Below are 13,661 nucleotides of genomic sequence, written 5' to 3' on the forward strand. Positions count from 1 at the left end.
TTTTTTACTTTTGGCTGTGTTGGGTCTTTGTTTCTGTGCGAGGGCCTTCTCTAGTTGTGGCAAGCGGGGGCCACTCTTCATCACGGTGCGCGGGCCTCTCACTGTCATGGCCTCTCTTGTTGCGGAGCACAGGCTCCAGACGCGCAGGCTCAGTAGTTGTGGCACACAGGCTTAGTTGCTCCGCGGCATGTGGGATCTTCCCAGACCAGGGCTCGAACCCGTGTCCCCTGCATTAGCAGGCAGATTCTCAACCACTGCGCCACCAGGGAAGCCCCATTATCACTTTTTAGATACACATTCGAACACTTCTGTCTGTGGACTTGAAGGTTTATGGGGAAAAAAATTAACTATCCGAAGCCATATAACATGGCTAGGATAAAAGCATCTTGCATCTGTTCTTAATCACCTAACATGTAAACAAAGTCAAAGAAAGATGACTTTTTTTCTTCCTTTTATGCTTTCTCATCTTAAGCTGTGGCTAGATCTAAGTCCTTCTGTCGAGGACGCATTTTCCCTCATCCTTCCTGCTGTAGCAGTTTACAAGGAGCGGGTTGCAAATGAAGTGCTAATCTCAGTTTTTAAACCCAAATATAATGTGTAGGTTTATGAATCCCTGACAGAATGAAAAGCCAATTCAGGGAAATCTCTGAACGAGCCTTGACGTTAACGTGTCCAAGGCTGAAGTTTGATCATCGTCAGCCCAGCTCCCCGGCCCCCCCGATTTAGGAAGCTCTGCAGTAGCAGCCACTCCTGGGGGATCGTGAACCCCTCTCTTTCTCCCTAACCCACATCCAATCAGTGAGTAAGTTCTTTGGGCTTTAGCTTCAAAACACTTAAGCCCACGTTCACGCACCACTACCATCATCATTGCAAACACCCTTGTCCCTTACTCTGAACATAACGATGCCCTTCTAACTGGCTTTAGCCAGAGAGAGTCTAAAGAGAAGTCAGACCATGTCACTTCTTTGCTTAACACTCCCTGTGTAGTCAAGAATTTAATCTTGTCCAAAAAGAGGTCTGGCCTTTGCCATGGGCTCCTGGGAGGTCATTTTCGTTTGCCTGGGGTTCTAGGCAAAGAGCAGCAAATATGATTTAGCATGAGCTTTGGGTCACATGGTATCTGTGGACCTGGAGACTGAGACCATCCATGTGGGCAATCAATGAACCAATCAATCATGCATGTGATGGAGCCCCAGTAAAAACTCTGAACGCTGTGGATCGGGGAGCTTCCCTGGTTGGCAACACTCTGTATTGTCACACATGGACACCAGGAAAGGAACGATGCCCTGGCCCTACGGGGAAAGGGTAACAGAAGCTCCATGTCACCTACTCCTCCAGTCCCCACCCCAGGCACTTCTTCTCCTGGCTGATGTTAATCTGTATTCTTCTCTGTAATAAACTGTAACTATGAATTTCGTAGCTTTCAGTGAATTCTGTGAGTCATTCTAGCAAATGACCAAACCTTAGGTGATATGGGAACCCCTGAACTTGCAACTGATGTCAGAAGTGAGAAAGGTCTTGGGGACTGTTCCTTCAAACCGTGTAGTTGTCCAACCATGCAGCCCCCAGTGGCTCCCGTCTGACTGAGACTAAAAGCCAAATTCTTTACAATGTCCGTCAAGCCCCACGTGGCCTGACCCCGTCGCATCTCCACCTCTAACATGCATCACTTCCCCCTCACGTTTTCTGCTCCAGTCTCACCGGCCTCCTGGCTCTACTTTATGCTCTGCTTTCCAGATACACACACTTCCCCCTAGGCACCTTCTCCCATCCTCCTACTTCTGGCTAGAATGCTCTTCCTCCAGATTCCTACGTGGCTCACTCTCTCCCCTCTTTCAGGTCTTTGTTCATACATCACCGACCTAGCAAACCCAGTCCTGCTCACTCTATTTAAAACTGCACCCCTCCTTTGACACTTTCTATCGAACACCTTTATTCTTCACTGTGGCACTTACACATTCTAACATCTGTTGTACTTTTTCTTAATGTTTGTTATAGTCTGTATCCCCTCTCCTCTAGAGAGTAAGTTTCATAACAACAGAACACATGTATGTTTTATTTATTGCTACATACATAGTGCTTGGAACCACGCCAGGCTCTCAGGGTACACTCAGGGAATGTGACGAAAGAAGGCATGATTCACTTTTTACTAGTCCTTTACTAGAATTCTGAGGTACTGTCATATATAAAGTGGTCACATACACTAGTGGGCCGTCACCTACGAAAAGATGGTCACACCACGCAAATAGCCAACAGGTATACGAAAAATGCCCCACATCACTAACCATCAGGGAAATCAAACCCACAATGAAATATCACCTCATACCTGTTAGAATGGCTACTGTGAACAAGACAAGAGATAACAAGGGATGGTGAGGACATAGAGAAAAGGAAATCCTTGTGCACTGTTGGTGGGAATGTAAATTGGTGCAGCCACTATGAAAAATGGTATGGAGGTTCTTCAAAAAATTAAAAACAGAACTGCCAAAAGATCCAGCAGTTCCACTTCTGGGTATATATCCAAAGGAAATGAAATCATGATCTCTGCAAAAGAGATATCTGCAACCCCATGTTCACTGCAGCATTACTTACAATAGCCGAGACATAGAAATAACCTTAGAGTCCATTGATAGATGAATGGATAAAGAAAATGTAGTGTGTGTGTATATACACGGACACTGGAATACTATTAAGTCGTAAAAAAAAAAAAAAAAGAAGACAATCCTGCCATTCGTGACAACATGGATGGAACCTGAGGGCATTATGCTAAGTGAAGTAAGTCAGACAAAGAAAGACAAACACTGTTTGATCTCACTGACATGTGGAATCTGAAAAAAGCCAAACTCATAGAAACAGGGAGTAGAAAGGTGGTTTCCAGGGGTTGCAGGAGGAGGAAAAGGGGAGATGTTGGTCTAAGGGTACGGACTTCAAGCTGGAAGATGAGTAAGTTCTGGGCATCTAATGTACAGAACGGTGACTATAATTAAAAATACTGTATTGTGGGCCTCCCTGGTGGCGCAGTGGTTGAGAGTCCGCCTGCTGATGCAGGGGACACGGGTTCGTGCCCCGGTCCGGGAGGATCCCACATGCCGCGGAGCGGCTGGGCCCATGAGCCGTGGCCGCTGAGCCTGCGCGTCGGGAGCCTGTGCTCCGCAGCGGGGGAGGCCACAGCAGTGAGAGGCCCGCGTACCGCAAAAAAAAAAAAAAAAATACTGTATTGTATACCTGAAAGTTACGAAGAGAGTAGATCTTAAATGTTTCTCACCACAAAAAAAGGTAATTACGTGAGGTGACGAAGGTGTTAACTAACCTTACTGTGGTGACCATTTTGCAATACATACATGTATCAAACCATCACCCTGTACACCTTAAACTTAAAGGATGTTCTGTATCATTTATACCTCAATACAGCTGGAAAAATAAATTAATTAAATAAAAAATACACCTTAGGGCTTCCCTGGTGGCGCAGTGGTTGCTAGTCCGCCTGCCGATGCGGGGGACATGGGTTCGTGCCCCGGTCTGGGAGGATCCCACATGCCGCGGAGCGGCTGGGCCCGTGAGCCATGGCCACTGAGCCTGCGCGTCCGGAGCCTGTGCTCTGCAACGGGAGAGGCCACAACAGTGAGAGGCCTGCGTAATGCAAAAAAAAAAAAAAAAAAAAAAAAAATACACCTTAAATTTTTTTTTAAAGATGGCCACAAGACAGGAGGCATTGGTGAGTGTCTAATTTCTTTTTCCAAAGGTCATAAGAAAGTCATCCTTTCCTTTAAGGATTTCATATGCTAGAACCAACCACAGAAGCTCAAAGGTAGAGGGGACCTAGCTAAGCTTCTTATGATGGCCTTGTCTTGTCTGTGTTCCGACCCACACACCTAGCACAGTGTCTGGCAGAGAACAGACGGGCCATAATGAAAGACCTTTAAAGATGATGATTAAAGAGGTTACTCTGTAGAGTGGAAAGGGGACTCTCCCTTCTGATTTCACACACGCCTCCACTCAAGCAATATTTATAATACAATTATAAATGAAAATTTATAAATAAAAAATCTAAAATTATTTTTTAGATCGATGCTAATAAAGAATGAATGGCCATATAAATGGCACAACTGTAGTTTCTGTTTTCTTTCAAAAGAAGAGAATTTCACTTCCTCTGAGCAAGGCTGTGTGGGATCTAACGCATTTGTATTTAAATTTCTCTATCCAACATAGTAGGAAGCGCCAAGTACATTTTATTTGTTAATTTGCTTTCAATCCTTTAGTAAGAATGAATATATGCTCTACAAAATATTTAGAAGTGAGGGATTACTAAGTAGCTTAGAATCAAGAAGACAAATAGAGAATATCCAAAGGTTTATATGAGAATAACGGTCCTTTTACATGTACACTCATCTACAGTTTTCTTCTCCAATGAAAAGTTATTTCACCAGTTAGACTTGTTTTTAGAGTGATATACACAAGACACAGATGATTTCTTTTCCAAGACTGTTCAGATGTCTTTACATCCAAAAAGAGCCTTTTTCACCAATTTGTGCACTCCATTTAAGGAAAAGAATTTGTATACGCAATGTCAATTTTCACATATTCTTGGCAAACCTAAGAGTTTCTCTTAAAACGATGTCAAAAGCACGAGAGGGACATTCTCTGGCTGGTAGAGAGAGGCACCCATGTGTGGTAATTATTCACCACTTTCTGCCAAATGTCACCTGAGCTGCCCTCAGCCCTGCAGGTGCTAAACCGAGGGTAGTCATTTAAATCGGTCAGGAGGTAGGGCAGAGCCTGACACTGAAGCAAGCGAACTGGGCGGCCAGCTGTGAAATTCACAGGGAAACCTACTGGACACCTGCCACCATGCTTTAAACAGTAACGTTTCAAGAATAGTTCCATGGGGGATGTTGCTGCAGTTAAAACTTCATGTCAACTGGACCTTCCCATGAAAAAATCAGAGACCCTGCCAATCTGATGAGCTTCACTGAAGCCTCAGGGCATTCCAAGCGGAAAGAAACAAATGAACAAAAAAACTAGAAAAAACTCAAATAAAATAAGCAATGTGTCTCTTCCCCCATCCCTCCCCCCAGATAAGCTAATTGTTCTTTATCTCCAGGGGCAATAAGTGGCAATTAATTGTGCAACTGCACTTTATTAAAAAGATTATATTTCAACTGTGGAATTCTTCAAGGAAACAACAGAGGTACGGTCAGAATTGCCTATATTGGGGAAGAGAGGGAGAAACAGCATCTAGAAGACTCTAATGACCTTTGACCATGATACTGCCGCCCAGGAGAGATGAACAATTCTGACTGTAGGTGCCTGCACTCCGAACTAAAAGAACAAATAGGAGGTTCCAGAATTAAAGTAAACTAAGATAATTGATACATGAGTGCTGGTTACGCAGTATGCCTTCTCTTCCTTAGCTCTGTAGAGTTCACTCAGAACTAGGCTAACCTAGTAGAGTTAGGATGAGCATAATAATATCCCCTGGTTTATATGACGAGCTAATGGCTTAAAAGAGACAGTGCATGTACAATGCTTAGTACAGCAACTTTCGTATAGTAAGGGCTCAGTAAATATCAGTATTTATTTTCAATGGTTGATATGCTTGCTAGAGCAGAGTTTTTCACCTGGATAACTGGACCTGACAATTCTTTGTTGTGGGGCTTGTTTGTGCAGCACACATTGTGACAACTAAAAATGTCTCCAGACTTTGCCAAATGTCCCTTAGGTGCAAAATCACCCCTGGTTGAGAACCACTGTTCTGCATCTCAGCACCATTATGAGTGATATTACTAATTATAGTCAAAGAGCTGCTTCACCCTATTTGCTTTGAGAAATTATTAAATACTGTATTGGACACATTTTGTTAGGTTTTTTTTAAACCTCACATCCCTTCTGATGGTGTCAGTGACCTCTTCCTGATTTGGGAGAACCACGCCCATTCTATCTGTACCCTGTGTGCTTTCCATAAAGCCCTCAGTGCAGTTCCTGACACATAGTGAATGCAATGGTCAACGTATGGTAAGAATCTATCTCTCTTCTATTGGCCGACGGTGTGAGAAGATCTCAAAGCCCCTGGAAGCCCCGTGTGGGCAGAGTGAAGCCACCTAGAAGGAACAAGACTATGAGATAAAACCTAGGGTCCTCATTTGGACTCTGAATCAACCCAACTCTGAAGCCATCTCTGCGCCCTGGACTTTGGGTTCTGAAGGCCAACAAATTTCTTCTCTGCTTGTGTCAGTTTGTGTTGACACAACGGCCTACTACCTGCCAGGCATTATGCCAGGTGTTTGTATATGTACCTTTACTTAGTCTTCATGGCCATCTTGTGAGAGACATAAATTATACCCATTTTACAGGTGGCCAATGGAAGCTCAGAGAGTTAGGTCATTCACTCAAGGTCCCAGAGCTAGTATGTGATTGACTATAATTTCATTTCATTTCCTCCATCTCCCAGCCCAGCTTATTACGCGTGCCCCATTGTCAATCTTGGTGCGGCGAAATGGGCCATTCAGCAGGAATAACACTTAGCTCCAAGTCTAACAGAGGCTTTGCCTAGACAGAGCAGAACTTTGCCCAAGGTCTTAGGAAGATTCTCTGCATTCTAGAGCGGAAATGGTGTGACGTTTTTGCAGACGCGTGCTGGATATGTGAAAACTATCTGCCTAGAGAGACTTAACTCCTGTTCATCTATCAACGTGAGACAGGGAGAAAATTATCTCAGTTAATATGACACTGCCTTATTTTGAACACATCCAAAAATAGCCAAGGGAAAGAATTATCTTCACTAATAAAGTAAGGCAGATGTGAAACCTTCACACTTGGGGGAACATGAATGATCTTATGATCCTAAGCATCTTGATGGTAACTATAAAAATTCATCTTTATTTGAGTTTCAGGCAAAATATAAAATAGTATGATTACCTTGCATTTAACACTGCCTGGATCTGGCAAACCCAGTCCTGTTCCAAAAGTTATTATGATAAAACCTCGAAGAGACTATTAAGAGAAGCCCAGCACCTTCTGGGTCATCTATGTGCACTGCTGCTTCTACCTAAGACCACCCCAGAAAGAAATTATTACTTAGATAAACTTGCGAGGGAAGTTAAACACTTTGTCCGTGGCCAACAGCTGATAAAGAATAGAGATCAGGACCTAGGGTCTCTCTGACTCCCAAACCAGTGCACCTTACACTACGAACCACACTGTTTGAGAAATGAGTGAGGTCTTAAGAATACATTCCCGATACTTGTCCTTCTGATTGTTCGTTCAGTCTCAGGTTTGCACCAGCCCCATAAAGCATGACCACTGAACAAGAATGCTGCTCAAAATCAATAAATATCCTAAGTCCCTACCATATCTGAGGCACAACACTGTGTGGTATGGGTTGTAGGTACTACAATCATCTAACCACTGGAGTTCTTGGACAAAATACCTAAAAGTCAGACCATAAAGAGACCAAAGTCATGAACCAAAAAGCTCCTTCATTTCCCGAGTCAGCACTTTATGGCTTTTGGTCAAAGAGGAATATTTCTGAACTTCATGTCCCGAATATAGCCTCACTTTTCTTCCACCATTTCTTTCACTTGAGGTCCTTCAATATCTCCCCACATCCACATCTGCTACCTCTATCCTATTGTTTACAAAATATGAACATGATTATACACACACACACAAACACCTACTTAAAAATCTATATGGTTTGCTATCACACTTGGGGGAAATATCAAAGTCTTTAAAATAATCTCCTAGATCCTTAGCAGTTCTACTACATGTCAATATGAAGAAGTTAAACTTTTTCAAGCTATGAGCAGTATTAAAACCGAGATAATTTTTTAAAAGTTTCAAATAGGGCTTCCCTGGTGGCACAGTGGTTGAGAGTCCGCCTGCCGATGCAGGGGACACGGGTTCATGCCCCGGTCCGGGAAGATCCCACATGCCGCGGAGCGGCTGGGCCCCTGAGCCATGGCCGCTGAGCCTGCGCGTCCAGAGCCTGTGCTCCGCAACGGGAGAGGTCACAACAGTGAGAGGCCCGCGTACCGCAAAAAAAAAAAAAAAAAAAAAAAAAAAAAGTTTAAAATAGTCATGAGATACTACAAAGGTTTACTAAATTTTTAGCCTTTGGAAGTGACAATAAAAAGCCATACATAGCCATTTCCTATTATTATTTCCTATAAATAGAGTGAATCAAAGAAAAGCTGAAAAATATGAATGTTGGAATAAATGCTGCCCCAAATAGGCCCCAAACATCTTGATCAATGCAGAATTCTTCTGCACATCAATATGAAATACGAGGTGTACAGTCAATAGAAAAGTCTATTTTCAACGATAAAACATCTTTCATAACCAGATTTCACTGGTTACAGTTAATACATAAATAATTTCTGAGGGAATTCCCTGGCGGTCCATTGGTTAGGACTCCGCACTTTCACAGCCGAGGGCATGGGTTCGATCCCCGGTCAGGGAACTAAGATCCCACAAGCCACGAGGCGCGGCCAATAATAATAATTATTATTATTTCTGAAACCGAAGAAGGGAAATATACCCACCTTCCCAAACAAATTCTTAATTTTCTATCAAGATTTTCCTATAAGGATAATAAGTCATTAATTCTGACATAAGAAGGATGCTGCACTAAAGATTAAAGTTTTATTTGCTAACTTGAGAACCTTTGTGTCTCTGGGAGATTCACCAATGCATTTATACCATTTCCATTTCCAGGTACTTAAAATTTAAATAGACCAAAGAAGAGCTGTGTGGAAAAGAAGAATTTAAACACTTTCTATGATAGTTCTAAGAGCATCAAATTGATCATATTTCTGAAAAGTGAATTTTAAATGATTGGGCTTTGTTTATAATGGAGTGAACAGATGAATGTAAGTGGAGCATTACATGATGTGAACCTGGGGGAAAAAATGTAGAAAAACAGTCATGAAACTCACCTCCCTGCCTCAAAAGTGAACCAAGCAGCATCTCGTCCATACCGCCGCAGGGCGCTTAGCGGCCAAGAGATGAGTTTGACTCTGGGATTCTGGACGTCCCAAAGACAGATGTGCTCATATGTAATCTGCAAGGCACATTCGCCATGTACATCTAAGTTAGGAGATGGCATCAAATACACATTGAATCTCTCTGGGAGAAAAACAAAAGGTTAGTCTAAAATCCCCAGGAATAAACCATCAAAGACATTGTAGGAACAAAGAGGCATTTCAAAGTAATTCAAGCTCTTATTCTAAGTTTTGGTTGAATATTCAGGAAGATAAACCTTTCTCATAAATTAACAGTTCCAGTAAATGATTTTTTTAAATGAAGACCATATTAAATAACATAATAATGATACAGTCTGGTTGTCAACATACATGCAACACTATTTACATGAGCAAAGATCTTTTTAGAATTTTTAAATTTGCATAATAAAAATTTGTATGCCAGTAAAAGACTAAAGCAATGAAACCATTAAAAACAATTTTTTTCTTGCCAAGTACATGTTAATTACACCCACACTTTTGTATTCACAAAAGATGCAGGTGCAAAATAATTGTTGCATGGTCTAATGATATTAAAATTATATTGATCAATTTATAATTTTCATAACTAAAGGAACACAACTCTACCCCAAATTATTTAAGTAAACTAATACTAACTAATATTATGCACTTAACTGACCAACAGTTTGGAAAAATTCCAGTGGATCTATTTGAACTAGTTTTAACAAAGAGCTCTCTTTAGCCAAGTACCGGAAAGAAATATTCATTTGCTTATTTGGATGATTGTTAACATTTAACCAAGATTACTCTGAATAAACTACTTGGCTTATTATTGAACCTGAATTTTCATCCCCTCAGATACAGTCATGGTATTTCTATTACATTTCTAGAAAATTCATTAATTTAGGAAGCTATAGAGTCAAAATTTTAAGTGAAATATGAACAAAAATATTATTACTATAGCAAACACACTTTTATCTATCCATTGTTATGGTAGATTGCCTACATCTGAGAAAATAGTGTGGCACTAATAATATCACTGGTATTCTAAATTAATTGTTTTATAATAAGGAAGTCATTAGAATTTCCATAGACTTCAGTTTAGTAAATAGGAGTGTCAAGATTGTCTTCATAAATGTATTCAAGCATCTATTCTTCAAGTTTTCTAAGTTACTTCAAACTCCCAGTAACCAAATATTTACTGCTTTCTAATAACTATTATTTTAAAAGTATATTCTAGTGGAGCAAATTTCTCCCTGGAGAGTTCTGAAACAAGTAAGAAAGACTGTCATCATCAAGCAAAAAGTAAGAGAGACCATTAACCAATTTCTTTGCTTGGAAGTTCTTCCATATAACTACCTCATCCAAGAAAAACAGCAGAAGTAGTAAGAGTGACTACTTTAGTTACAATTACTTGAAGTCATACAATTAATCTTGTAAAGTGCCTTAAAAGACAGAGCTGAGTTTCATTATAATCCCTAGTAGTTATATACCAGAGGTGTTCTTATTCCTATTTGACAGAAGAGGAAACTGAGGCACAGAAAATTGGTACCAGAAACGTAACTCCTAGGCACAGGCAATTCTTGAATTCAGTTTGGAGCACTATCCGAATATAGCTTTGCAAATATAAAATGTGAAAAATAAGTGCTGATCTGAGCCCTCTAAAAAATAGTCAAAACCTGTCATTGCATTTGTCAGTGAGGCACTACAGGTGCCGTTCAGCCCAAGAGCATCCTGAGTTAGTGAACTATGGAGGGAGGAGCCTGGGGTTTGGTTGTATGACCCTGGTAAAGGACTTAATTAAGCTCTCTGCTGCTCAATTTCCCAGTCTGCAAAGAGGCTCCTCTGAATTAGCTAGCACTTCTAAGACTTTGTCAATAACACTTCCCTGGAGATGGATTCTGGCAGATAACAATGCTTCCAAAATAGTCGCCGACTGTAAATGTGTCATGAAGACATAGTTCCAATTGGAGAAAGGGCATTTTTTACTAACAACTGGAGTGTGAATCCATAGAAAGGGTCAGTACAATTCCACCTCTGCCATGTTCATAATCAAGCCAGGTGCCCCACAGCCTCTTCGGTTGTGATATATCCTCATAGATCAAGTCAATAGGCTAAGAGCAGAACTATGGGATCCCATCTATCCCATCACAAGGCCCAGTTATTTGGAGCCAAAGAAATGATTCCTCACCTCCAAGCTCATACTGCAAACCAACACTGATTCTGTTGAAGTGTTCATGAATATTTCAATCATTATTATTTATAATGATGTATTCCCAGGTTGAGTGTTGAGCTTAAAGAGCTGGCTCAATTGTTAGAGCTAAAAAAATATATCACAGATTTAGGTGGGTTTAAACTTGATGAAACATTCATGAAGTCTGGATTCTATTAAAAACACTGGGAAGTGTTCAATAAAAATTTTAAGTGAAAAAAAGCAAGACAAAAACCCATTGCATTGTAAAATCTGTACACTATAAATATAGGCTCAAGAGTATAGTCTGGAATCAAACAGTAGTTATTGGAATTGGAGCAAGATCTTTAGCTCTTTTAAGCTTCAATTTCCTCATCTGTAAAATGGAGAAGTAATAGTACTTATATCATAGGGCTGCCAGGAAAATTAAACGGTCTAATGCATCTTCTGCACAAAACTGACACACACACAGCAGGTTCCCCATAACTTCTATCTGATATTATTAATGTAGATGCATTCCTATTCTACGTTGAAAACATGTTAAGAAAAGAAACACACTGAAAATGTCTGCTCAGGTTTTAGGTGAAATAAAAGGCTATTTTTACTTCTTTCTTTATACATTTTTATACCTTCAAAAATTTTACATCATGAAGATGTCTCATGTTTCATTACATGGGGACAAAAACAGTTTTAGAAAAGAGCAAGGGAGAGAATTCTCTTTACATACCACTCTGTTCTCTCTCAACCCCCGTAGCCAGTAAGTCAGGCTCTCCAAGGCTGATGTCATTGATTCGCGTCCCTACACACTCCATCTGGAGAACTTTGCACCATTCATCAGCCTCAAGATCTGCGGAAATGTCCAGAGATTAACGTGTACGCCCAGCACCCGCTGAAAATCAAAAAGCCAAAGCCCTCCCTGCCTCCGACAAACCTGATTCACAGGCAAAGGTCTTGGAGGTATCATCACTGAAATAAATCACTATGGCATGCTTCTTGGTGCTTTTTGGCAACCGAGCTACGTTCTTCACGTTGTTGAGTTCTGTAACCTGAAAAATGAACAATGGTGAGTATGAGGATGCTCCGGAAAGAAAGCTTCCCATCAACACCATCAAACTGAGTGGAGGCACAGAAGGCAGACGGCACATCCCAGGCGAACACAGCCTGACAGAAGAGCGTGTATTCAAAAGCGATGAATTATTTCAGTGTCATCCTCAATGCCTAGCAAGGAAGGTTAACAAATTACCTCCCCTTTTTAGATTTTTTTCTTTTGAAGCCTATTAAGAGTCACAGGCTCAAAGCTTCGTAGACGTAGACGCTTGCTTTATTTTTTTAGTTTTTTATCCACCCCTGTCAAAGACTCTGCCTTCTCCATTGTCATCACGTTTATCTCCATCAGTGTGGACAGACTTTCAAATACCCCGTCTCTTCAGAGTACTCCCAACGTAAGCATCTTGAACACACTGACCCCGAGGAAGAGAAGGCAATGGTGGTCTGGTTCATAACTAGATGATCTCACCCTTTGATAATCAGAGATAGAGTCTTAGGATTCTCAAAGATGCCCCTCTACTCAGGGTTGAAGTCACATATTCCAACACAGAGAGCTGGTAGGTGAGATGTTACTCCAGTCTCTCTGACTGACTCCTAGCTTCTCCATGGTTATGGGGCCACTGTCTTAGGGTCTGAAAATACTGCATGGTAATCACCTTCTTCCTAACAGTAGGGGAAAGCTTTCCCCTCTAGCCATTCTCCTCACTTCCCTCTCTCCCTTTAACTCTTTTATGACCCGTTTCCCTCCCACAAGGGGTATTGGCTCATTGTGTTTCCAAAATGCCATCTCTCATTCAGTTACATCCAGATCCCCTGCTGCACTCCAGGGCTGTGATCATTTGAGTCCTGCAGGAGAGAAGGTTTAGGTGGCTTGGGGCAGAGTATTTCCAAGATAAATAACCCTTTCACACTAACTTAGTCTATCTCTTCTGTGTTATACAAAAGAATGTGTCTCCCATCAGTCTTTGCCATCAGTAATGTCATGCCATTTCTCCCATCTATTACTCTAAATTCAATAAATGCTTGGCTCAGGAAGTAGGTGAGGAGAGAAGCAAATACTCTCCATGCACATCCTAACCTGATGATTTCAGTTCCCTGCTTCTTAACCTCCACTGGCTCTCTTGATAGGATAGTGCAAATTTCTTACCATGAAATATCACAACAGTTGCTATGGACCAAATGTCTGTGGCCCTCCCAAATTCATATGTTGAAAGCCTACCTCTAAGGGGATGGTATTAAGAGGTGGAGCCTTTGGGGTGACTAGGTCATGAGGGTGGAGCCCTTGTGAATGGGATTAGTGCCCTTAGAAAAGAAGCCCCAGAGAGCTCCCTTGTCCCTTCTGCCATGTGAGGACACAGCAAGGAGTCACCTTCTAGAAACCAGAAAGTGAGTTCTCACCAGACACTGCATCTGCCGGTGACTTGACCTTGGACTTCCTAGCCTCC

At 41.5% G+C, this 13,661-nt stretch overlaps 1 protein-coding gene across 1 annotated transcript in view; it reads right to left on the reverse strand.

Moving 5' to 3' along the window:
- Positions 1–13,661, reverse strand: part of DOK5 (docking protein 5) — a 140,346-nt gene that overhangs the window by 42,155 nt on the left and 84,530 nt on the right. Inside the window, exons 3-5 of the mRNA XM_081256541.1 lie at positions 12,101–12,215; positions 11,897–12,016; positions 8,934–9,123 (exon numbers count right to left, since the gene is read on the reverse strand). Of these exons, the coding sequence (XP_081112667.1) occupies positions 8,934–9,123; positions 11,897–12,016; positions 12,101–12,215 (425 nt within the window). The remainder of the gene's footprint in view (positions 1–8,933; positions 9,124–11,896; positions 12,017–12,100; positions 12,216–13,661) is intronic.

The sequence above is a fragment of the Mesoplodon bidens genome (assembly GCF_964165515.1).
Source record: "Mesoplodon bidens genome assembly, chromosome: 15".
NCBI lineage: Eukaryota > Metazoa > Chordata > Mammalia > Artiodactyla > Ziphiidae > Mesoplodon > Mesoplodon bidens.